The sequence below is a fragment of the Scyliorhinus torazame genome, chromosome 8, assembly GCF_047496885.1.
Source record: "Scyliorhinus torazame isolate Kashiwa2021f chromosome 8, sScyTor2.1, whole genome shotgun sequence".
Taxonomy (NCBI): domain Eukaryota; kingdom Metazoa; phylum Chordata; class Chondrichthyes; order Carcharhiniformes; family Scyliorhinidae; genus Scyliorhinus; species Scyliorhinus torazame.
In genome coordinates, this window is record NC_092714.1 from 79,091,284 (window position 1) to 79,117,357 (window position 26,074).

General features: G+C 42.5%; 1 protein-coding gene across 11 annotated transcripts in view; it reads left to right on the top strand.

Annotated features, from left to right (window-relative positions):
• Nucleotides 1–26,074, top strand: part of bcor (BCL6 corepressor) — a 471,432-nt gene that overhangs the window by 356,016 nt on the left and 89,342 nt on the right. For all 11 annotated transcript variants that reach the window (XM_072513870.1, XM_072513869.1, XM_072513868.1 and 8 more), the window contains one exon: nt 23,199–23,326. In XM_072513870.1, the coding sequence (XP_072369971.1) occupies nt 23,199–23,326 (128 nt within the window). The remainder of the gene's footprint in view (nt 1–23,198; nt 23,327–26,074) is intronic.

A 26,074-nucleotide genomic window follows, 5' to 3' on the forward strand; every position in this document is an offset into this window, starting at 1 on the left:
ACTCAACTTCATTACTCGCTGGTTGTATGGCTGAATTTATTCCGCATCAACATTGTAACCTACCACCAGGAGGAGGAGCCGTGTACCATCTGTCCACGCAAACACGAAGAGACACCCGATATGCAATGATGTAGATTGGAGAGAAAATAAGGAAATAAAACCTTCACAGATGTAATATCTGGAAGTTAGGATGGCCACCTAATGTAGGATAATCCCAGTGAATAACAACTGTGCATTTTGAGTTGAACGAAGCTGCCCTCCTCACTGAAATCCCTCGCGCGTTGTTATTGTTTTAAGAGGTCACCAGTTAAAGCCTGCTCTTGTTGGAAGTGGAAGTAAAATTATTGCTGGCGCCGCTGTTTTCTGGGGCAAACGTCTTCGCGGCTTCAGCAGTTCACTTAGAATTCAGCCTGCCGTTAAAATAAAGTTTCTAACTCCATGGAAATGTCCTCTTTAAAAAGCTGCTGTCAGTTTCACCCTTCAAGTAGTCGGCCGCGATCTCTAGTTGCAGCCGATTAAGCAGACTGTCCTCAATTGGTTGCTGCAACGGCGTGAATTATTTCAGAACGGTGCCACAGGTTTCTAATCGCGTGCGATTTAACTGGCTTGGTTGACGTTTTACATATCGATTAGTAGCTGCCGAGGGTCACGGACGCGGCAGCCTTTTAAACAGGGAAACATTTCAACAACACGGAGTGGATTTCACACTGAACCTTGACAGGGGTTGGGTTTTTGTAATCTAACCTGGTGCTTGGGGACAAACCTCCATCAATTATTTGATGTGAATTTCTGAATGTGTGGCGCGCTTTTGCTTTATGCCATAAGAATGGTGCACAATGGGGTTTCTTTGTGGCGAGGGTATGTTTGAGTTGACTTTGTTAGTTATGGATTTCCCGTAGGTAATGCGACCCACCCCCACACACCCAAACTAATTGTCAGGGTTGCGGCTCGAATGGGTTGTTCAGGATCACCTCCTTTAACATTGTTACCTCTCTCTCTCTCTCGATGTCTCCTTTCCTCCGGATGCCTGGTATTTGATTCCCTTTTCACTTTCTTCCCGATGTCTCCACCCCTCCCTCCCCTTTTCTCTCTCGCCTTTGTCTTTCCCCTCTCCGCCCACCCTGTTTTATTTCCCTCTCGCCACCCTCGCTCTTTATCTTTATTCTGCCTCCGCGTCCTTTACTCTCTCTTATCTCCATGTCTGTTTCTCTTCTCTCGTCGCTTTCGGTGTGTCTAATTTTGCCACCCGTGTCTCCGGAGGTAGCCTTGCTACTGGCGAAGGCAGCGCTTTTTAATCTGCGAATCTCGAGTCGCCTCTGTCAAATGGCCCGGGGGAGCAGCGCGATCGCAGTTAATCCTAACCAGTTTGTTCCCCCTGGAGATCGGCACGATAACCCTGGTCACGCGGGGGTGGGCTGCACAAGTTTCCTGAGCCACACACACAAACCGCGGCCACAGATACTCCCAGGGCGCCTGAGAGAGTTGGTCACCTAATCAGGGCTGAAATCAACTTCGCCCACCTTTTTATCCCATGTACTCGAGTCAGCCGCAACCGAGGTCAGACTTTTTAAAACTTCACATTATGGCCACGATTTAAGTTTTCATCTGTGAGTCTGACCGTGAAACTCTGGTGGATTTCACAATCATCTGACCACTCGTTGGAGATATTGCACGTTCTTAAAACAAAGTCAACATGTAACTTCCTACTCTGGTTCGAGAAAGGTTCCACGTGCTCTTTCCAAACAAGGCCTTACCCCCCAAAACCAAACACCTAACCCAGGATATAATATTGAATGTATTTTCTCGTGTGAAGTTAGTGATCTAGTCCATGATGGATAAAGGATCATGCATTGAAAACCTCTCCATACTCCTTGACTACCATTCGGAATTCTGCTCAGAACACCCAAGTTATGTTTTAGTTCATTAGAAAGTTATAAAAACATTTTTCAGACACAAAAAATTATTATTCGGAAACTCGCCACAAGATGAGCAACACACTGCAATCTTTCTGACCTTTAGTGAGTCAGGTGTTTACTTTCAACCTCACCATTTTGTCAAAGCTGCACAATTTCCCATTCAATTTGTTTTATTCTTCACTAACTGATTAGAAAATATGCTGTACTCATTTAAAAAAGCTTCACAATAGCCCTTAGATTACAGTGACCCATACACGTCCATTTTCCAGGGACATCCTCCAGACAAGGTTCAATGTACCTGGAAGAGTCTCTGGTTTATGAAACTCATTCCCAAATATCCTATTTTTTTTATATCACTCACACTGGGATCGTATGCCTGATATACAAGTGAGGTACAGCACCCAGTATGTCGTGAAAGCCACCTTGGATAAAGGTGTCTCCTAAATGTCCAAATAATTGAGCCAGTGTGAAATATCCTGAACACTTAATAATATTACTTTTCGATAAAACTCCGATGGTACAGCACTATTATAGTTGCCATTGCTATGATGCTGACTGAATGCTGTTTGACATCGAACACGCAAGATTTGTAATTCCTTGTAAGGTGCAAAAAAGCTTTGTCATAGAAAATTGTTTTAGCATCCAGTTTCAATTTGTTTTCCATATTTACACCATCTGGACTGCAGTGGTTCAAGAAGGCAGCTCACCATCATCTTCTCAAGGGCAATTAGGGATGGGCAATAAATGCTGGCCAGCAATGCCCGCATCCTGTGAGCAAATAAAAAAATACAGCTAACTGGAAAAGAATCATCCATATTATATCCAATATGCTACTACGTATTTTCTATTTCAAGTGGAGGCAGGGCATCAATGAAAGAACATGATGCCCCACTAAACACAAGGATACTCTTGCATCATCTTTTAGCTTTAAGTTCTGTTAGTGATTTGTCTCTTTCACAAATTTGAACCTAAACAGATTAGGCCATAAAGACAGTGGGTGCAAAAACTAACATTCCTGAAGAATGCTGTTGTAATTTCTAAATGGCGTTTGATTACACTTCAATAGTTCGATTACACGTTCAATGTATAGTCTGTATCTGGAATTGTTAAACCATGGGCGGTTTTTAAAAAAATTGCCTTCCCGCGCTGCAAAAACTATGTTTCTCATCCTGACTACTTTGCTATGCTTCTACCCTGTGCGAACCCAGGCTTGGTGTTGAAAATATGATCATGCTACCTCAGAATTGTAGTAACTTGCAAAAGAGTAGCCATGAAAATTAACACTTTTACACACAATCCAACTGCTCCACCTGTACAGGGAAGATACTCAAGATACTGAGGATGTGCTTTTCTGAAAATGTTTTAAACTTTTGCAATAAAGAAGTCAATTTTAAATTATTCTCAAATGTTTACAAGTAATCAATGTTTTAAATCTTAAAACAATTATAGGAAGATATTTTGTTATACTCTTGTTCAGCAGGCAAATTAAGGCCACACAAAAGTTACTTCCTTCTCAAGAGCATTTTCTTCCTCCCTTTTTCCCCAGTTCACAGGGGCAAACCTCATTACACCTCTTGCCCCCACTTTACGCCCCATCAAATTTAATGGTACCTCCTTGATGTGTTCATCATTCCCAGTCCTGGCAGCAATGCCTGTCTGATTATGCTTCAATTCCGGATTAGGTACTTCCCTGCCGACAGGAATTTCTGATTAATCATGACCAGGAATTCCCATTTGCAGCATAGAATGGGATCCCAAAATGAAGCAGTAGGTTGGATATGAGCAACAGCTGGGACCAGAATGCTTTTATGGCAACCAAGAAAAGGAGCAAAAGTTGACCAGAAGTTCAAAAAGGTTTTTAAAAAAAAAAAAAAATTCTTTATTCTCCTCCTTTTGCACATTTTCTCCCAAATTTGCATCCACCAACAATAAACAATAATCTGTAATAAACAATAATCAGTAACAAATATGTCAATCCCCATATCAATAACACCGCTCCCATCAAACCCAAAACATTCGCCCACATGTTCACATAAACAATGACAAAAAGGAATCAGGAATCAGCTATGGCCACCATAAACACCCATCGCCCCCTCCCCCCCCCCCCCCAACTAATGTTCGATGTTATCCAGTTCTTGAAAGTGCATAATAAATAATGTCCATGAATTGTAGAACCCCTTCATCCTTCCCCTCAGTTCAAACTTAACTTTCTCAAGAGTCAAGAATTCCAACAGACCACCACCCCCCCCCCCCCCCCCCCCCCCCCCCCCCCCCGCCATGGCAGGGCACAGGATGGAGAGGCTGCCCTCCAACCCATCAGGATCCGCCTTCAGGCGATCAACGAGGCGAAGGCTACAACATCTGCCTCTGCACCCGTTTCAGACCCTGGCTGGTCCGTCACCCCGAATATGGCCTCCCGGGGGCCTGGGTCCAGTTTCACGTGCACCACTTTAGAAATTACCCTAAAAACCTCCTTCCAGTAATCCTCTAGCTTTGGACAGGCCCAAAACATATGAACGTGATTAGCGGGGCCCCCACCCCCCGCAACGTTCACACACGTCTTCTACTTCTTCAAAGAATCGGCTCATCCTCGCCCTCGTGAGGTGTGCTCTGTATACCACCTTCAGCTGTATCAGCCCCAAACTTGCGCACGAGGTGGAGGCATTCACTCTCCGGAGCACCTCACACCAGAACCCCTCCTCCATATCCTCTCCCAGCTCTTCCTCCCACTTTGCTTTGATCCCTTCCAGTGGTGCCTTCTCCTCCTCCAAATTAGCTTCGTAGACCACTGACACTACCCCCTTCTCCAGTCCCCCTGTCATCAGCACCTCCTCCAGCAATGTGGAGGCCGGCTCCAGGAAATTCTGTCTCTCCTTTTTGGCAAAATCTTGAACCTGCATGTATGTAAACATTTCCCCCTGCTCCAGCCCGTACTTCGCTTCCAAGGTTCAAAAAGGTTTAATGGAGTTTCAAAGAGCTCCAAATTTATAATATGACATGCAGTCACAGTGAATGGGTTGAGGGCTTGTCATAACTTAAACTGCAGATTCCAACACTTTAATAGTGTCTAAAAATCACACAAGCTCCTTCATTATTTCCTCGAGAGTAATTTTGAATTTTGATGACGATATATTCGCTTCACAACTTAATGGTAATTGTTTTTTAAAATAAATTTAGAGTACCCAATTAATTTTTTCCAATTAAGGAGCAATTTAGCGATGCCAATCGACCTAACCTACACATCTTTGGGTTGTGTGGGTGAAACCCACGCAGACACGAGGAGATTGTGCAAACTCCACACAGACAGTGACCCAGGGCCGGGATTGAAGCTGAGACCTCGGTGCCGTGAGGCAGCAATGCTAACCACTGCAACACCGTGCTGCCCTTAATTGTTTTAAACTACCTTGTATGCTTGGTACTATCACACAGCGGTGTCAATTTCCTTTTTTACCCCAAGGGCAGCACGGCAGCACAGTGGTTAGCACTGCTGCCTCATGGCGCCGAGGACCCGGGTTCAATCCTGGCCCCGGGTCACTGTCCATGTGGAGTTTGCACATTCTCCCTGTGTCTGTGTGGGTCTCACCCCCACAACCCAAAGATGTGTGGGTTAGGTGGATTGACCACGCTAAATTGCCCCTTAATTGGAAAAAAAGAATGAGGTAATCTAAATGTATAAAAGAAACGGAAAAATAAATAATCTTTTTACCCCTGAATTTGCAAAAGACTCGTTGCAACTCTCCCCTCCTCTGCCATAGTTCCTGCCTTCATTTCCTCTCCCCCACCTTCCCCCTTCAGCTGAGGCTGAGATCTTTTTACCCCCTCCCCAGACACTTCATAATCCTCTCCATTCCACTTATTTACCTCCTGAATTTCATTGGCACACTTCTCTTCAGCAGCATTTCTGGCGGCAGCTGACTGTTGCTGTGGGTGACTGGAACATTGCTGTGAGACTTAAAAAAAAGGCAAAGGGAGTGAGGATGGAGGCAAACAAGAGAAAAATATTTACAGAGATGGAGCAACAGTGGGCAACATTTAAAAGACAGTCTGGTAGGAGTAGATTCAAATATGTGAAAATAAGGCATGAATCGGACTCCATCGTTAACAACAAGCAAGGATAAAATTGAATCTAAAGGAAAAAGCATAAAAGGATAGGATGACAAAAGGGAATATGTTGACCTTGAGGCAGAGATTTTTTTTAAAAATCGGGAATGCCCAGAGAGAATAGTAGAAATGTACAGCATAGAAATGGGCCATTCTACCTCCTGTGCCCGGGCTGGCTCTTCGGAACAGCAATCATGCTTAGACTAGCATTTCCATTTTTTTGTCCATAACTCTGGAAATTGCTCATTCTGAAGTACCTTATGGACTTCGGTTCTAACATTAGTTTTGAAGTAATGTTCCAAATCCCAACAATTTGGAGTCCAAACATTTCTCCTCGACTTATCTCTAGTGGTTTGCTGCTGATTTGGAATCTATGACCTCCACTTATTAACACACTCACCAGAGACAATTAATGATTTTCTTCTATCTACTCTATCAAAATCTTTCATCATGTCACTGTCCTTGTGGAGTTTGCACATTCTCCTTGTGTTTGCGTGGGTCTTACCCCAACAACCCAAAGATGTGCAGGGGAGGTGGATTGCCACGCTAAATTGCCCCTTAATTGGTATTTTTTTAAAAATATTTCAGCATTTTGAAAACCTCTTGGGTTGCTTTTAAGCATCTCCCTTCTAGGGCGAATAGCTTAACCTTTTCCAACCTTTCCTCATAACTGAAGTCCCACATTGCTGGTAAAAGCCTGGTAACCCTCCTCGGTATCAAAGAGCAATACAGCCGCAGGAACATGCCCTCCGGCCCTCCAAGCCTGCACCCGTCATGATACCACCCTTGGCCAAAACCCTCAGCACGTCCTGGTGCCATATCCCTCTATATCCATGTATTTGTCGTGATGCCTTTTGAATGCCATTAATGTATCTACTTCCACAACCCCCCTTATCCTTGGCTTTTATATCTTTCCTCAAATCGGTGACCAGAATTATCCACAATACTCCAGCTGAGGCATAACTAGAAATTTATAAAACCTTCGCATGATTTATTTACTTTAAATTTCTCTTCATGTATTTATAAACCCAAGTAACATATGTCTTTCTAGCCATCTTATCAACTTAACCATACCACCTTAATATATGGACACCAAGACTTTTCTACTCTAATCTTTTTAAAATTATGCCATTTGTGGTATAATTCTTTCCAAACAAGTCCTTCCAAAGTATATTGCTTCATACTTCTCTGCGTCAAACTTCATTTGTCATGTTTCTGCTACTGCACCATCCTGAAGCCTATAACTATCCTTCATCACTTTGTTAAATTTTATATCATCTGAAATATGAAACAACATCAATGAATGTGTACATCCGCAAGTAGCAAGTGGAGATTAAGGTGGGGACAGGCCACAGAAGAATGAGCATGGTATTCTCATGGTAGGTGACACTGAATAGATACTTTGTTAGCCCCTTCAGTGAAAAACTAAGTCAAAGAGGAAATGAGCAGAGGAGAAGAGGGTCAAGAGGGATATTAAAATCTTTAAGATAGAAAGAGTGGAGAAAGTAGTCAACTTGAAGGAGGACAAATCTCGAGTCCAGATGGATTACACACACACATACTCAGAAGGTAGAAGACATCTGAAATATTAGCATCCATACATAAATAGTAGATAGAAAAATAAAGTGTCTGAAGAATGGGAGACAGCACATGCCATTTCTAACTTTGGGAGTTAGAACTAATCCAGGCTATTCAAGATCAGGTATCTTATTATTTATTGGGAGTAGGAAAGATAGTAGGAAAGCACATCTAGAATTGAAGAATGTAATAAATACACACGTATTTCTAAAAGAGAGATACATTAACAAATTTTACTAGGTACCAGGAAGTAGAATGAATTGAATGATGACTACAGATCTAGAAAACAGAAGATATGACTTTGGAATATTGCTCAAAATAGGAAATGGTGACCTGCGCAGTTCCATGCTGTTGCTGACCATATATTTAAATAATTAGGACTGAGGAGTTGGAGGTATGGCATTGAAATTTACAGGTGATACTAACTTGCAGATTTGGCTAATGTGGAAGATTTCACTGAAGCACAACGGTATGTGTAGGCCTGCAAAGAGGGTGGATAAATGACAAATGAAATTCAATGGGGTAAGGTATTTTACTTTTCTGGAAGGAATAGAAAAGCCACTTATTCCTTAGAAGGTTTAAAAAAAAACTATATTGGGCAGGACAACAAAGTGCTCTGGGAATAAATTTCCAAAAGTAGCAATGCAGGCTGATAAGGCTGGAAAAAGGTTTAAAAAACTGGTTTTAATTTCTAGAGGAATAGAGTACAAAAGCAAGGAGATAATGACAAAATGTTATAGAATGCTGGTTATATTTGGGAGTACCAAGCAAAGCTCTGACTACCAAAAGGCTTTTGGGAGGAAGTGCAAAGATGTTTGGAGAATTGGGTGGATATATTTAGCAGGACATATTAAACACGGTAAAGATTAAAGAAAGCTCTGAGGAGAGCTCATAACAGTCTTAAAAATTGTGAAGGAATATGAAAAGGTGAACATGGAGAAAATGTTTCTTGGGCGGCACAGTGGTTAGCTGTGCTGCGTCATAGAGCCTGAGACACAGATTCAATTCCAAAGTTGGGTGACTGTGCGGAGTCTGCACATTCTCTCCATGTCTGCGTGGATTTCCTCCGGGTGCTCCAGTTTCCTCCCACAGTCCAAAGATGTGCAGGTAGGTGGATTAGCCATGATAAATTTCCCCTTAATGTCCGACGGTTAGCTGGAGTTACGGAGTTGCAGGGACAGGGTGGGGGAGTGGACCTGGGTAGGGTGCTCTTTTGGAGTGTTGGTGCAGACTCAATGAGCCTAATGGCCTCCTTCTGTACTGTAGGGGTTCTGTGAGAAACCTGTGATTAGAGTCCAGAACAAATGGCATAAATATGACTACGAACAGATCACCTTCTCAATGGCAATTAGAGTGGGTAATGAACACTTGCTGTGTCAGTGATGTCAAGAATAAAAGAGCAAATGAAAATAAAGAGTGAATTTGGGAAGAGTTGTCACATAGAAATTGGTAAGAACCTGGACCTCTTTTTAAAAAAAATATATATTTTTATTAAGAAACCTGGACCTCTTTGCCATGTGAAATAATTGAAGCAGATAGCATTGATGTATTAATGAAGAGGCTTGATGCATACGTGAGGAAGTTGGGTTTCCAACTATATGGAGCAGGGAAGGAGTACATGATTAGTTTAGGGGAAGCCCATGCAGAGAACAAACACAAAACCAGTTGGGTTAAATATCTCTGTTAAGTCACTATAACCTGAGATTAGTAATGAAATGCTCCTGCACATTTCATCACTGACCAATTGCTTATTTTATCTACCATAACCTCAACTAACACCATACTAAGAAACTACAGAGAGTCATGAACACAGCCCAGTCCATCACACTATCCATTGACTGTTTACACCTCTCAATGCCTCGGGAAAACATAATCAAAGATCCCTCCCACCCGGGTTATTCTCTCTTCCAACCTCTTCCATTGTGCAGGAGAGGTACAAAAGTTTGAAGTCAAGCACTAACAAATTCAAAAACAGTTTCTTCCCTGCTGTTACCAGACTTCCGAATGAGCCTCTTATGAACTGAACTGATCTTCTGGACTGAACTGATCTTTCCACACATCTTCTTTACAGTTGTAGCACTATGTACCGTATACTTCACCCACTGTCTATGTTTATATATTTTTCATATATTTATCGCATGTTCTATGTTTTCATGTATGGAGCGATCTGCCTGGACGTGTATCTCAGTACACGTGACAAATCTAAATCTTAACTACACCAATCTCTATCATTAACTGATACAATTTTTATTGATACCCAGCTTTTAAAAATGATAAACTTGTTTCATCATAAAGCTACAGAGCCTCCCTTTGTTTTGCATGGAACTATTCAGCTGAAAGCATGTAATGTGCTACTGAATAAACTTGAAATACAGAACATTCAAGCTTATGGTCTATTGGTATTGCTTAGAGATGCACCAAATGGAAGCAGATTCATATATGTTAATTTCCAGTGTGTTTGAATCCTCTTTTTTTTATAATGTATAATGCTCCATGTGACTTGTTGGGGTATATATTACAGCTTCTAAAAGCTTACTTGGTGGCTGTTCTTTGTGCATGAGCCTCAATCTTGTGGGCAGAACTGCCTTCACACCAACTGAGGCCTCAAAGTGGCCAATTGTGACCCTGGACTTGGTTGAATCCTGTGTGCTCTGGCACTTTGACTCCAGGAACACCAACCAGAATGGCCAATAGTTCTCTGTGGAGGGATTTCTGCACTTGGTAATGGACAGAAATCTTGTCTTTCACCTCCTTGGAGCATTAAATGACTGTGAGGCAGCTTGCATTTATGGGAATGGATTTCCTGCCAGCTTCTCCAGTGGCAGGGTGAGAAACTCACCACTGGAAATATTCTGCCCTGTGCGTTTAAAATTAGTTGATCATGGAGGCCATCAAAGCTGAGCCAAGGTTTCCATGTGCACATTTTACAAATTTGGAGACCTGACCAGATGTGGAAGTCCGAACTGTTTCTCTTCACTCCCTATATTTCAATAATGCTCTGAAGCTAATTCTTAAGCTGTATTGTCACATCAGTTGAGATGCAATAATAATTCATCTTCTCTTCTGCGTGGCCGGTAGTACAACATGTGATGCAATGACCCACCAAGTCATTGGGTGTATGTTTGACTTTGAGTGATAACATAAAATGGGCACTATCAATTCAGCTGTTCATTACACATCCACCCAAATTGTTATGAGCATTGGCATGCATAATACATGGCAGAATCAATATTGCTGTTTTACACCACCCAAAGTCAAAATGTAGCACTTTTGGGTGTTAAACTAACAATTGAATGCTCAGCACAGTGTTCCTACCTGATGTTGTAAAAACTAGAGTTCAGCATGCATTAGTTAGTAATCATAGAGTAAAATCTGAAATGAATGTGACTTGCTTGCTCTTACTTCTCAATATTGTGAGCCAGTTCTATTCATGTATTTTAGAACCTTTACTTTTGAGATTTCCAGCTTCCGCTGCACTATACAGCTCTTAAAAATACTTCTAATATCTATTTTTCTTTGATTTGCTGCATACAGGTTTTCTATCTTGTGTATTCTTTCCTCTAACCCACTTTGTAAACTGTTTGTAATCTACTTTGTAAACTACTGCCCTATAAATCTGCCACATTCCATCAACCAAATTCTATCTGAAAGCAACAAAAAGAACAAAGAACAAAGAAATGTACAGCACAGGAACAGGCCCTTCGGCCCTCCAAGCCCGTGCTGACCATGCTGCCCGACTAAACTACAATCTTCTACACTTCCTGGGTCCGTATCCTTCTATTCCCATCCTATTCATATATTTGTCAAGATGCCCCTTAAATGTCCCTATCGTCCCTGCTTCCACTACCTCCTCCGGTAGCGAGTTCCAGGCACCCACTACCCTCTGCGTAAAAAACTTGCCTCGTACATCTACTCTAAACCTTGCCCCTCTCACCTTAAACCTATGCCCCCTAGTAATTGACCCCTCTACCCCGGGGAAAAGCCTCTGACTATCCACTCTGTCTATGCCCCTCATAATTTTGTAGACCTCTATCAGGTCTCCCCTCAACCTCCTTCGTTCCAGTGAGAACAAACCGAGTTTATTCAACCGCTCGTCATAGCTAATGCCCTCCATACCAGGCAACATTCTGGTAAATCTCTTCTGCACCCTCTCTAAAGCCTCCACATCCTTCTGGTAGTGTGGCGACCAGAATTGAACACTATACTCCAAGTGTGGCCTAACTAAGGTTCTATACAGCTGCAACATGACTTGCCAATTCTTATACTCAATGCCCCGGCCAATGAAGGCAAGCATGCCGTATGCCTTCTTGACTACCTTCTCCACCTGTGTTGCCCCTTTCAATGACCTGTGGACCTGTACTCCTAGATCTCTTTGACTTTCAATACTCTTGAGGGTTCTACCATTCACTGTATATTCCCTACCTGCATTAGACCTTCCAAAATGCATTACCTCACATTTGTCCGGATTAAACTCCATCTGCCATCTCTCCGCCCAAGTCTCCAGACAATCTAAATCCTGCTGTATCCTCCGACAGTCCTCATCGCTATCCGCAATTCCACCAACCTTTGTGTCGTCTGCAAACTTACTAATCAGACCAGTTACATTTTCCTCCAAATCATTTATATATACTACAAAGAGCAACGGTCCCAGCACTGATCCCTGTGGAACACCACTGGTCACAGCCCTCCAATTAGAAAAGCATCCCTCCATTGCTACTCTCTGCCTTCTATGGCCTAGCCAGTTCTGTATCCACCTTGCCAGCTCACCCCTGATCCCGTGAAAGCATTCTCAGCTCCAGGTCTTTTGGCAGGGTCTTACATAGAAACATAGAAGTTACAGTGCAGAAGAAGGCCGTTCGGTCCATCGAGTCTGCACTGGCCCTTGGAAAGAGCACCCTACTCAAGCCCACGCCTCCACCCTATCCTCGTAACCCAGTAACCCCACTTAACCTTTTTAGACACTAAGGGCAATTTAGCATGGCCAATCCACCTAACCTGCACATCTTTGGACTGTGAGAGGAAACCGAGCACCCGGAGGAAACCCACGCACACACGGGAAGAATATGCAGACTCCACACAGATAGTGACCCAAACCAGGAATCAAACCTAGGACCCTGGAGCTGTGAAGCCACTGTGCTACCGCGTGGTGCTATCGTGCTGTCTTTCTTGAACAAACCATTATGACAGTGTACAGGATTGCCTCTCTGGTTGTTAAGTTGATGAGTTTCTTTTCATTTCTCTTCATTCTACTCTGAGGATGTGTGCTGGCTCTATTTAAAAAAATAAATAAATAAAATTTAGAGCACCCAATAATTTTTTCCAATTAAGGGGCAATCCACCTACCCTGCACATCTTTTGGGTTGTGGGGGCAAAACCCATGCAGACACGGGGAGATTGTGCAACCTCCACATGGACAGTGACCCAGGGCTGGGATTCAAACCCGGGTCCTCAGCGCCGTAGGCAACAATGCTAACCACTGTGCCACCGTGCTGCCCATGTGTTGGCTCTATTCAGTGCCTCCTTTGCATCAAGGATTTGCTATATAATAAGGTTTGATGATCTTTAAGAGTAGAATTTGTAGGATGATAATCGCTATCCCGAGAATCGGCACCTAATGGCAGCTGTCGACACTTGAACTCCCATTGTCATTCAACGCTCACTTGAGCGTTGATTTGCAGTGTAGAAGAATTCCACTTGCCCTTGAAAGGAAGACCTGCTGGCGAGACCTGTCAGCCAATCAGATTGGCCAGCGACTCTTCAACTCGGCCAAGCACAGTGATGCAGTGGTCAGAAGCGGTACCGCAGCGCTCTGCTTGGGTGCAAGTCCCAGTACCCACCTGAGAGCCTGCCCACCCCCAAGTGTGAATTTGTGCCTGGGTTTGGGGCGAACCCCACCCATTCAATTTTATGCTCCCCCCACCCCTTCCCCCATGTCAGAACCCACCTTGGTGTGTGTGTGGTGGGTGGGGGAAACCATAAAATTTTGCCCTAAATAGTTAATGAAAATTAAAAAATATATATTATGATACTCTCAACTGAATATCAACATTGTAAACAACTGTTAAGTGGATATGTTTAATAAATACTTAAAAATAAGTTACAATCCTTGGCCAGACACCGGGGGGAGTGGGGATCCAGGGGGGGATCCAGTTAGAGCTCAATAACATTTTGTTTAAAGGGCAGCACGGTGGCGCAGTGGGTTAGCACTGCGGCCTCACGACGCCGAGATCCCAGATTCGATCCCGGCTCTGAGTCACTATCCAACGGGAGTTTGCACATTCTCCCCGTGTTTGCGTGGGTTTCGCCCCCACAACCCAAAAGATGTGCAGGGTAGGTGGATTGGCCATGCTAAATTGCCCTTAATAGGAAAAAAATGAATTGTGTATTCAAAATTTTGGGGGAAAAAATAGAACATTTTGTTTAAAGTAGATAAAGGTTGAGATTCACGACACTTGCTTTTGGAATAAAGCAACAAGATTCCATAAATTTTGAACAAACAGAAACAAACTTTACTGTACTAGTTCAGAAAGATAAAATAAATTATAACATTCAGGGTAAGTGTAAGGTACATGTGAATTAATGGACGAATTGTGGTCAAAAACACAATACTGCACAGTAAATGATGGATCAACCAAAACAGTCCATGGATTTTTCAATAACCCACCCTGACATCAGCAAACACCAAGTCAAACAATCTTGTTGAAACTTGTCTTTCTCACAAAGGTTTCCAATCTCCATATTTTGAAGATTCTGCTTAGAATTCTCTCCAAAAACCACCCCACTCAGACGACCTTAACAACGGCCCACCTCACGGGGTCCCGCCTTCCAAGAGCCCTTCTCCCTGGATTTCTGAGTACACTCATAAACTAGTTTATACACACGCACTTTCAGATCTATGGCCATGCCGAGCAGAGCACCACTGCTCCAAAGGGGTATCTTTTCCCCAAAGTTCCTCTTTACTTAAAGTCTGCTCCCTGCAGCTCTTTCTTGAGCTTAACTGGGACCTGTTTCTTGCCCTGTGTCTGTGGCACTGCTGGTTGACTCCTCTGAAACTGACTGCCTCAAGAAGTGTTGTTCACTGACCCTTGAACTGATCTGAGGACCTAGGAAAACACTCCCATCCTTGTTATTAACCATAAACCAATGCAACAGGCATCGTAACATCCTGTGCCTTGAATGATACAAGTAGACAGACTTTTAATTTAGTACCCAGGGACACAAAGGTCAATGGACTTCATGACAAATATTAGTAACTAAAGTGAAAGAAAAGAAATACATATGAAAATATAAAGCAAAGTGTTGAAGTATACTGCTGTTGTGTAGAAGTGTCTCAGCACAACAGCATAAAATGATGTTGTAGTTACCAGCACTATCCTAGCTTATTGATAGCCCACTATTCCAACACATCCACACATGTGGAAGGCCATTTTTTGTTTTGATAGTTCCCAATGATCCAGCATTACTGCAATCCCAGAGTCTACGGTGTCTGAAATGTTAGATTTTCTTCACAGTCGTGACTAGTGCTGCAATTTATGTAGTTATGATGGAAGATGCTGCTGCCTGCTGTTTTACTTGCAAATAGCAGTCCTCAATATTAATCATGCAGCACTGAAGTCGGGTAATGTCCTTTACCTAAATGACTGTATAATTAAAATATCTGCTTGAGGGGAAACTAAAAAAGGCATATATTGTCCTAAAATACATTTTGCATAACAGAGTTCCTGTTATAGGTAATGTGCAAATATTCTTCAATTATCTTGACCAACAGTCAGCTGAACACATTTTACATAATAGAATCTTGCTTTAATCTGAATAAAACTTTTCACGTCTCCTTAAACTCAAATAGGATTTTATTAGGTTTGCTGTTTCCAACATTCTTTAGGCCAAAGTGGTTTTTGGTATAAAACACCATGGGGCTGACATTCTTTTATGCCCCTAAGCAGGCACAATTGCAACAAAAATTAATACCCAAGGACCATAGTAAATTTTCCCACCAATTTCTTCAGAATGAATGAGGCAAGTTGCAGGTGCCAAGATGGTAAGAATTATTTGGTCCACTTTTGGACCAAGGCTGTAATGAGGTCTGGAACTGAGTGGCCCTGGCGGAGCAGAAACAGGGCATCAGTGAATGTTCTTCACAGCACTGTCAATAACACCTTTAGATTACTTTGCTGATGATTGGGAATAGACTAATGGCGTGGTAAAGGACTAGCTTACATTTGTCCTGCTTTTAGTGGACAGGATAAATCTGGGCAATGTTCCACTTTGGTAGATGCCAGTGTTGTAGCTGCACTGGAACAGCTTGGTTTGAGGCACAGTTAGTTCTGTTGCGCAAGTTTTCAACACCACAGCTGGGATGTTGTTGGCGCATAGCCTTTGCTATATCCAATATAAGAGGGTTCGGTAGCATTTGTGTTTATATTACTGGTGCAGTAACCTAGCAGCCTGGACAAATGATCCAGAGACACGAGTTCAGATTTCACCATAGCAGCTTGGGAGCTTAAATTCAGTGAATTAAGTAAATCTGGAAAAAAAGATAGCATCAGTAATGATGAATGTGAAATCATGAGATTGTCATTAAAACCCATCTAATTCACTTTAATGTTCTTAATGCCTCTTAGTTACTATCTGAAATGGACTTGCAAGTCTCTTGATTGTATTTAACTGTAACAAAAGTTTCTAATAAGAATAAAATCTAATGGACCTCTCCGCAATGACTTAGACACCGGACAGGATAACGGTGCAGTCTGCCCAGTTGACTCTGCAAAGGCCTCATTTCCATCTGGGACTTGTACCAACATTTGGAGAGCTGTCCCACAGATTAGTCAAGCAAACAACCTGACATAAGATACACTCTCATAATTCTACATTTCAGTCAACACCACAGGCTCAGACTACCCCTGGGTATTTCCTGGGCTCACCAGCAGGAGAGGTCCACCAGGTATACTGTCAGGAGAGAGAGGGGCTGGCACTCTTCACTTGCCTGGATGAGACCAGCATCAACAACATTCAGGAAGCACAGTACCATGCAGGACAAAGCAGCTGGTTTGATTTACACCCTATCCACCACAAGAGCACTGTGGCAGCGTATGTGCCATCTCCAAGATTCATAGCAGCAACTTGGCAACGCTCCTTTGACAGAACCTTCTAAACCCATGACCCCTACCACCTGGAAGACCAAAGCTAGCAGATGAATGGGAATACCACCACTTGCAAGGTCCTTTCCAATTCACACACCATCTTGATTTGGAACTATATCATTATTGTTTGATCTAAATTCTGAAAGTCATTACTTAATAGCACTGTCCGTGTACCTATGCCACCAGAACCACAGCAGTTCAAGAAGGCATCTCGAGGTCCAGACAAAAGTCTAAGATGGAGACTGTGGAATGGGCTGATTTGTGTGGAATCAAGCAGAACACTACTGCTGGAACATTTGTTTGGCCTTTTTAAGTGACGCCTAGTGATTCCTTTTTAAAAATAGATTTAGAGTACCCAATTCTTTTTTTTTCCCAATTAAGGGGCAATTTAGCGTGGCCAATCCACCTACCCTGCACATCTTTGTGTTGTGGGGGTGAGACCCATGCAGACATGGGGAGAATGTGCAAACGCCACATGGACAGCTGGGATCGAAACTGGGTCCTCGGCGCCATGAGGCAGCAGAGCTCACCACTGCGTCACCACGCCGTGATTCCTTTTGAGGACTGTTGGTTAGGCTGCTGTGGACCTGGAAGATTGGGGTTTGAGTTGGTCAAGATTGATGTCTGAAATTTCACAGAATTTACAGTGCAGAAGGAGGCCATTCGGCCCATCGAGTCTGCACCGGCTCTTGGAAAGAGCACCCTACCCAAGCCCACACCTCCACTCTATCCCCATAACCCAGTAACCCCACCTAACACTAAGGGCAATTTTGGACACTAAGGGACAATTTAGCATGGCCAATCCACCTAACCTGCACATCTTTGGACTAAATTGTTAAATTGTGCCAACCACTATGCTAGGAGCTGTGAAGCAATTGTGCCAACCACTATGCTACCGTGCTGCCCCCATTGTGCTAGCGTGCAATGGAGTCTCATTTCATAATTGAATGAGGCATTCACTCGTGTTACCTTGGGACCTGACCAACTTAGCAGTGGCCTGAAATCCCATGAAGATCAGCTGTGACTGTTGTGCCTGTTTTGGTCCATAAAATGTTAAACGTAGTATGTATTTCAGAATTGTTGAACCATGTATGCGTGGCAGTTCCCATTTAATGAAAGGAGCAACGTTTTTCTGTATGCATTTAATTGTGTAAATAACTGAGCCAGTTCATTCCATGGAGTCCACCTTGGAATAAAAATGTGCAGCATAAAATTCACACTTAGGATTTGTGGAAGTTTCACATGCTCTGCAGTTTTCATTGTACTGTGGATGTTGTGTGAAATGTGGGCATTTTTTGTGCAATTCTTTTTCGCTGTACATACGTGAAGGAAAATGCAATGATTTCTATTGTAAGCTTTCACTTATGTGTCAATTCACAGGCATTCTGTTTCCAAATAAATACTGTACCGTTGCGATAATATGTTTCTTGGATGTAGCCACCTGGAGTTAAATACATTTGTGATTTGTTATACATTCGACCGGCAGCATGGCAGCACAGTGGTTAGTTCTGTTGCTTCACAGCTCCAGGGTCTCGGGTTCGTTTCCCAACTTGGGTCACTGTCTGTGCGGAGGTTGCACGTTCTCCCCGTGTCTGCATGGGTTTCCTCCGGGTGCTCTGGTTTCCTCCCACGTCCCGAAAGATGTACTATTAGGTGAATTGGACATCCTGAATTCTCCCTCAGTGTACCCGAAAGGTGCCGGAGTGTGGCGGCTAGGGGATTTTCACAGTAACTTCATTGCAGTGTTGATGTGAGCCTACTTGTGACACTAATAAAGATTATTATTATTAGCAGAGAGCATTTTCAAATGTATGGGGAAGAGTTTTAAGTCTGAAGGGTTTACTCAGAACTTAGTGTAAATGTTCCTTCTTTATTTTTTACGAAAACCCGTTTTAAGGAGGACATATTTGTTGCAGACAATTTTAGTTCAACATCCTTCTATTTGTTTCTGTTAATCTCTGTTGAGTTTAATTTTTATTGAAACATTTGAGTGCTGATGAAATCGTTGGGGGATAGGCTAGGAGACGATACTTAGCCCGGCAGTGTGAAGGAGCTGAATTGACATGCACAGTTAAAATGCCAAGATCCGAGAAGCAGACTGGGTTAATAACAGTAAATCAATGTTAATTCCTTTCCCTCACACTGTCAAGTTCACTAACTCCTCCCTATCAGTGCCCACAGCAGTTCTTGAAGTAGTTCTACAACATTGCCATAGGCTCTCAGTATCTTGGAATCAGCCTCTACTCATGCCGTGGGTGGATTTCAACGTACTAGAATAATACCATGAAAAACAGCTTTCTAGCTGCAGGTTGGAATTTTATTTCTCCTTACCTTTACTTCGTCATGGCTGAAGATGGTCCTGAATGGCCAGTGAAGGGGAAATTGCACTGATGGCCTACTCTGGACAGGCTGGCCAAGAGTTAGGCCACAGTAAAGGATAGCAGCCTTTCTGCCAATGCTTATGTTGTCAAATTCTTTAGATAGAATTTGGTGCCTATGGAGGTAACTTTGTCCATATTTACTGTCCTATCATTGAATAATAATCTTTATTATTGTCACAAGTAGTCTTACATTAGCGTTGCAATTAAGTTACTGTGAAAATCCCTTAGTTTCTACACTCCGATACCTGTTCGGGTACACTGAGGGAGAACTCAGAATGTCCAAATTACCTAACAACATGTCTTTCGGGACTTGTGGGAGGTAACCGGAGCACCTGGAGGAAACCCAAGTAGACACGGGGGGAACGTGCAGACTCTGCACAGACAGTGACCCAAGCCAGGAATCGAACCTGGGACCCTGGCGCTGTGAAGCAACAGTGCTAAGAACGGGGCATACATTGTTTTTTAAAAGCTGGTTAAAATATCTTCCTTCTCAGGAAGGCATCAACTTCTTCTGTGGAACATAGTGTCAAACAGCGGTCACCTCTGGTACCTTGCACAAGATCCCATTATTCATTTGTTCACCTTAATGCTGAGTGCAGCAACACTATTCCGCACAGGAACGTCACAACCAAGGCTGTTTTTTTTTAACATACCCAATGTCCCTAGTGTGCTGCTGGCTCACAATTAGAAGCACTGATCTTCCTTCTTGAACCAGGGTGTTGCAACCAACGTATGAACTGAAGATCAACCTTAGAACATTACTGGTCCATATGGCAGAGATGTAACCAGAGTTGCCCACCACAGCCCATCAGCTAGTATCTAGGCCCATCCAGATTTGAGCCTGAGTGACCACTAAGTTTCCACAAATTTATTAGAAGGTTGTTTTCACTATCAATGGGACAGGGGTGCAGTCAGAACAAATCTGAATGGCTGCAGAAATAAATGCAGTCAATTTTGATGACCAGCTCCTTCATTCTTTTGATTTAAAGCCTGTTAACTTGGTGACAGTGGTCATAGGGTTGCTCTGATAGAGGAACTGTCAGCAATAATAAAAATTGCCAGATAGTCATTCTTATAATCCGCACGAGACCTACGGTGTCGGACAAATTAGTCTCCACATGAGTCTTGCTGAGTATGGGTTTCCCTGCTGAAGGGCGGGGGCCCCATCAGTGGAGCCATGAACACTATGTTTCAAAGCTCAGCCCGAGTGGGCACTAAGCAGAGAAGTCCTGACTGGGACCTGTGTACAACGTGTAAATAGTTTCTTGTTCAATAAGCAAACCGTTTCTTTTAGTCTCTCGTATGGACTCCTCTGTGGACACAATAGTCATCCATCCATATGTGGGGTGCCATTGATGATTTTAGTACATTAGAAGCACATGGGATAGGGCAGTCCTACAATGTAGGATGAGATAGCTCACCAAAATAACACGGTAAAATGAGCTAGTGTGATAACAATGGATGCTTGGCAGCAAGTGGCCACCAGCTAACTTATTCCCACCCAGCCCTGCTAGCAACTGTAGTTTTTAATACTAAAGCAACAGAGAATTGGAGGATTCCAACAGTCAGAGCATAATCCATCTAACAAAAATTGGGACACACCCAAATTTTTATTCCCAATGACACCCCTGCTCACATAGCTCAACTATCCACTTGATATATTTAACAATTAGGAGAGCACAATTATGAATCTTAGAACAAAGAACAAGAGGCCCATCGGCCCTCCAAGCCTGTACCGGTCATGATACCACCCTTGGCCAAAACCCTCAGCACTTCTTAGTACCATATCCCTCTATACCCATCCTGTCCAGGTATTTGTCGAGATGCCTTTTGAACACTGTTAATGTATCTGCTTCCACAACCTCCCTTGGCAGCGCATTCCAGGCACTCACCATCCTCTGTGTAAAAAAAACCTGCTTTGCACATCGCCTCTAAACGTTGCCCCACAGACCTTAAACTTATGCCCCTTTGTGACTGACCCCTCCACACTGGGAAAGAGTGCCTGCCCGTCCACTCTATCCATGCCCCTCGTATCTTGTAGACCGCCGTCGCCCCTCAACTTCCGTCAAGTGAACTTTCAAGTATTTTTGGAGATATCCATTTGGCATTATCCTCTCTCCATCTGACAGATGACAAAGAGATCGAGCCTTACTCCAGATGACACAAACAACCTAGGCTGACAGTATTTGGGTAGTAGTGTTTAGTGCTAGTGCTTAAGTTGGATGCTTAAGATTCCATTCACTATCTGAAGAGGGACAGTCTGATTTCCCAACGTCCACTCCCATCACGCCTTCCTCAACACCAAAAAACAGATTAATATGTTGTACAACTGAACTATATTCACAAAGATTCCAAGTTTGATCCCTGGTAGTGCTGAGTTGAGAAGAAGAGAATTAAAAATAAAATTGTCTTTGGAAAATTGTTTTGCCTGTTGAGCATTCTTTGGGAACACAGGAGGGCACCAAGTTGGATCCGAGGCCTATGCTGAATTTAACCTAGTTTAGCCAAGTGACAATGGAATTGATGCAGGATCCCTAGAGTAAATATTGATCTAACACCTCTAGATTAAGGAGTATAAAAATCAACGAGATTTCCCATTGCATGTGGGTAAATGTTGGTCCTTGGTGTAAACTCCACAAAACGGTGGCAGACCTATGATGGAAATTGCACAAGAAGTTGCTGAATGCTGTTTCTGAAATGTCTGAAGGATATTGCATAAATCATGCCTGATAAAGTTTTCAGTATTTCACACAAAATTGGCATTGTGTTCATTATATGCTGTTAAGTGTTATTTAGCAATATAAAATTAGAACAAATACGTTAAACATCTGAAATGAGCATGTATGCTTGTAGTGAAATTTTGGTTAAACAGGCTGCTTCCTTTGGCTTTTGCAGAGAGGAAGTATGTCAGTTATTGACCACACATGTGGTACAGAGCATAAGCACACAATTGTCTCGAATAATTTTGCAACTGACAATGACTTGTGGGAAAGCCATCTCATGCACTTGTTTAAAAAAAATTTTTTTTTACCCAATTTTTTTTTTCCCAATTAAAGGACAATTTAGCATAGCCAATCCACCGAATCTGTACATCTTTGGGTTGTGGGGGTGAAACCCACACAGACAGTGACCCGGGGCTGGGATTGAACCGAGGTCCTCAGCACCGTAGGCAGTAGTGCTAACCACTGAGCCACCATGCTGCCCACATGCACTTTTGAATAAATGTCTTATCCTACTTAAAATAATTTAATGTGGTATTGATTATAAACTGCAACACTGATTTTTGTAGATCAAAGGAATATTAACGATCACTTGCCAGACACAAATTAAAATACTGCAGTTTATAACCAGTAATATTAATGATGTGGTCTGAGGACTACGATCATTAGTATAGCAACTTCTTTTTTTAACAAACAGTTTTAATGAGGTATTGTTTTGACATTACAAACAACAACAGTATAGAAACAGTGTACAAAGACCAATAAACATAGTGCAAACACCGACACCCGTCCCTCCAAGACAGTCTAGCAACTTCTAATGAAGACTTTAAATGTACAATTACTTAAACTATAAGAAACAATAAATAATGTAAAGGAACAAGGATGAAATACATGCCATTCCAAACTGTTATCCTGGACCATTACATACTAAGATGTTTAACCCTGACTGATTAATATTTTAACTTTTCCAGTATGAAATTGGAAAAGTAAATGAAATACAACATGTAATTACTTAAAACAACGGTGGCGCAGTGGTTAGCACTGCTGCCTCACAGTGCTGAGGACCCGGGTTCGGCCCTGGCCCTGGGTCACTGTCCATGTGGAGTTTGCACATTCTCCCTGTGTTTGCGTGGATCTCACCCCCATAACCCAAAGATGTGCAGGGTAGGTGGATTGGCCATGCTAAATTGCCCCTTAATTGGGAATAAAAGAATTGGGTACTCTAAATTTATTTTAAAAAACAATGCAATGCTTGTCCAAATACATATGGATTTTATCACAATTAAAATCATACATCTACTATTTATGTACAAAAGGTGTTTAATATAGATTTATATATTAATAATGTTTTTTTTATTAAAGAATAAAATTGTGGAGAAGGGACACACGAATCAAAAAGACGTCATGCTGTCTGCAACCCCCCTGTACGGTAACCTTCACAGCTGGATGAGCACGGATAGGGTCCGCATGTGTGGAATTAATGAAGATGGGTAAGAGCACTTACATATTTGCATGGTACTAAGTAAAACTACTTTTTGACTTGAAATTTGCCATTGTACTGATGATAAATCTGTCCACACTCATCATCATTACTCTGTAAAACTGACAGCATATTCTGATGTCTCTACATGTACAGTTAAACACAGATATCCAAATGTTGCTGTCAGTGTTTCCATATTTCTCCACCGGGTGTGCTGTTGAAGTTCTCACAGAAAGAAATCAACTAGAAATCACTGATTTGATATGAACTTCCAGTTTTTACACTGTTAAAAAGCATTTTAAAATGTTGTACCTTGTTGAATAAGATGTATCCTGGTTTTTAATAGCATCCTAATTCATAATTCCAGCTGAGCAACCTCTCTGGCCCTAAAAAACTAATACGATTTGTGGAAAGTCAGATTTCTCCATTTCATGCCAAAAATTCCATAGTTTCTTTTCATAAATGTTTGAGATTTCATCTTCTACCTTAACCCCATTTGTATGGAATAGGAGTAGGCTATTCAGCCCATCAAGCATGTTTCACCATTCAATTAGATCATGGCTGATCATCTACATCAACACCACTTTCCCATGTCATCTCCATATCTATAAAAGCCTATCAAATCTGCTTCACCATTCAGTGAGATCATGACTGATCTGATGTGATAATCCTCAACTCCAGTTTTCCACCTTATCCTATAACCCTTGATTTGCTTACTGATTAAAAATCTGTCTACCTCAACCTTCAACATGCTTAACAACCCAGCCTCTTCAGCCCTCTGCGGTAAGGAATTCCACATACTCACTACCCTCTGAGAGAAGAAATACTTTCTCATCGCTGTCTGAAATGGGCGATCCTTTACTCTGAGATTATGCCCTCTGTTCCTAGACTCTCCCACAAGGGGAAACAACCTCTGTGCCGCCTCCAATGTCAGTCTGCTTAGTTAAGAGGACCAAATCTGTTTGCAGTATTCCAGGTGTGTGGCCTAACTAGTGCTTTGTCTAGCTGTCGCAAGATTCCCCTATTTTTATTCCCTTTGAATTAAAGGATAACATTTGCCTTCCATATTACCTGCTGAACTTGCATGCTAGCTTATTGTGATTTATGCACGAGGACACCCAAATTCTTCTGTGCTGCAGTTTTCTGCAATCGTTTTCCATTTAAATAATATTCTGCTCTTTTATTCTTCCTAGCAAAGTGCATAACTTCACATTTTCCTCTATTATATTCCATCTCCCAACTTTTTGCCCACTCATTTAAACTGTCTATATCCCTCTGTGGACTGTGTGTCACCCTCACCACTTGTTTTGAGTCCCGTTGTTTTTATCCCTTGATGTCATTGGTCTCCAGAAACCCTATCAATTTCTGTTTTGAACATGCTCAATGACTGACCATCCACAGCCCTCTGAGGTAACAAATTCCAAAGATTCACCACCTTATGAGTGAAGAAATTCCTTTTCTTCTGTTTTAAATGGTCTATCCCTTGCCTGAGGTTATGTCCCCTGGTTTTAGACTCACTTGTCAGGGGAAATATTTTATCTTCATTTACCTTGCCCCTGCAATAATTTTGTAAGTTTCAATGAGGTCACTCTTCATTATCGAAATTCTTAAGAATACAATCCCCCAATCTCTCCTCATAAAACACCCCTCCATCCCAGAAATTAATATGATGAGTTTCCATTGCACTCCCTCCATGGCAAGTATATCTCTCCTTAGATGAGGGGACCAAAACTGTACACAATGTTCGAGGTGAGATCTCAGCAAGGATCTACACAACTGCAGCAAGACTCCTTTACTCTGTATTCAAATTGTGATGAAGTCCAACATACCATTTGCAGAGGATACCGGAAGTCTACAGAAGGATTTGGATAGGTTAGGTGAATGGGGTAGGGTCTGGCAGATGGAATTCAATGTTGCCAAATGTGAGGCTATCCATTTTGGGAGGAATAGCCCAATGGATTATTATTTAAACGGTAAGATGTTAAAACATGCTGCTGTGCAGAGGGACCTGGGTGTGCTGGTGCACGAGTCGCAAAAAGTTGGTGTGCAGGTGCAACAGGTGATTAAGAAGGCTAATCGAGTTTTGCCTTTCGTTGCTAGAGGGATGGAGTTCAAGACTAGTGAGGTTATGCTGCAATTGTATAGGGTGTTGGTGAGGCCGCATCTGGAGTATTGTGTTCAGTTTTGGTTTCCTTACCTGAGAAAGGACATATTGGCACTGGAGGGAGTGCAGAGGAGATTCACTAGGTTGATCCCAGAGTTGAGGGGATTAGATTATGACGAGAGGTTGAGTAAACTGGGACTGTACCCATTGGAGTTTAGAAGGATGCGGGGGGATCTTATTGAAACATATAAAATTATGAAGGGAATAGATAGGATAGATGCGGGCAGGTTGTTTCCACTGGTCGGGGAAAGCAGAACTAGGGGGCATAGCCTCAAAATAAAGGGAAGTAGATTTAGGACCGAGTTTAGGAGGAACTTCTTCACCCAAAGGGTTGTGAATCTCTGGAATTCCTTGCCCAGTGAAACAGTTGAGGCTTCTTCTTTAAACGTTTTTAAGAAAAAGGTAGATACCTTTCTAAAGAATAAAGGGATTCGGGGATATGGTGTACGGGCCGGAGAGTGGAGCTGAGTCCACAAAGATCAGCCATGATCTCATTAAATAGCGGAGCAGGCTCGAGGGGCCAGATGGCCTACTCCTGTTCCTAGTTCTTATGTTCCTAGCTGCTTGCTGTACCTGCATACTAAATTTTAGTGA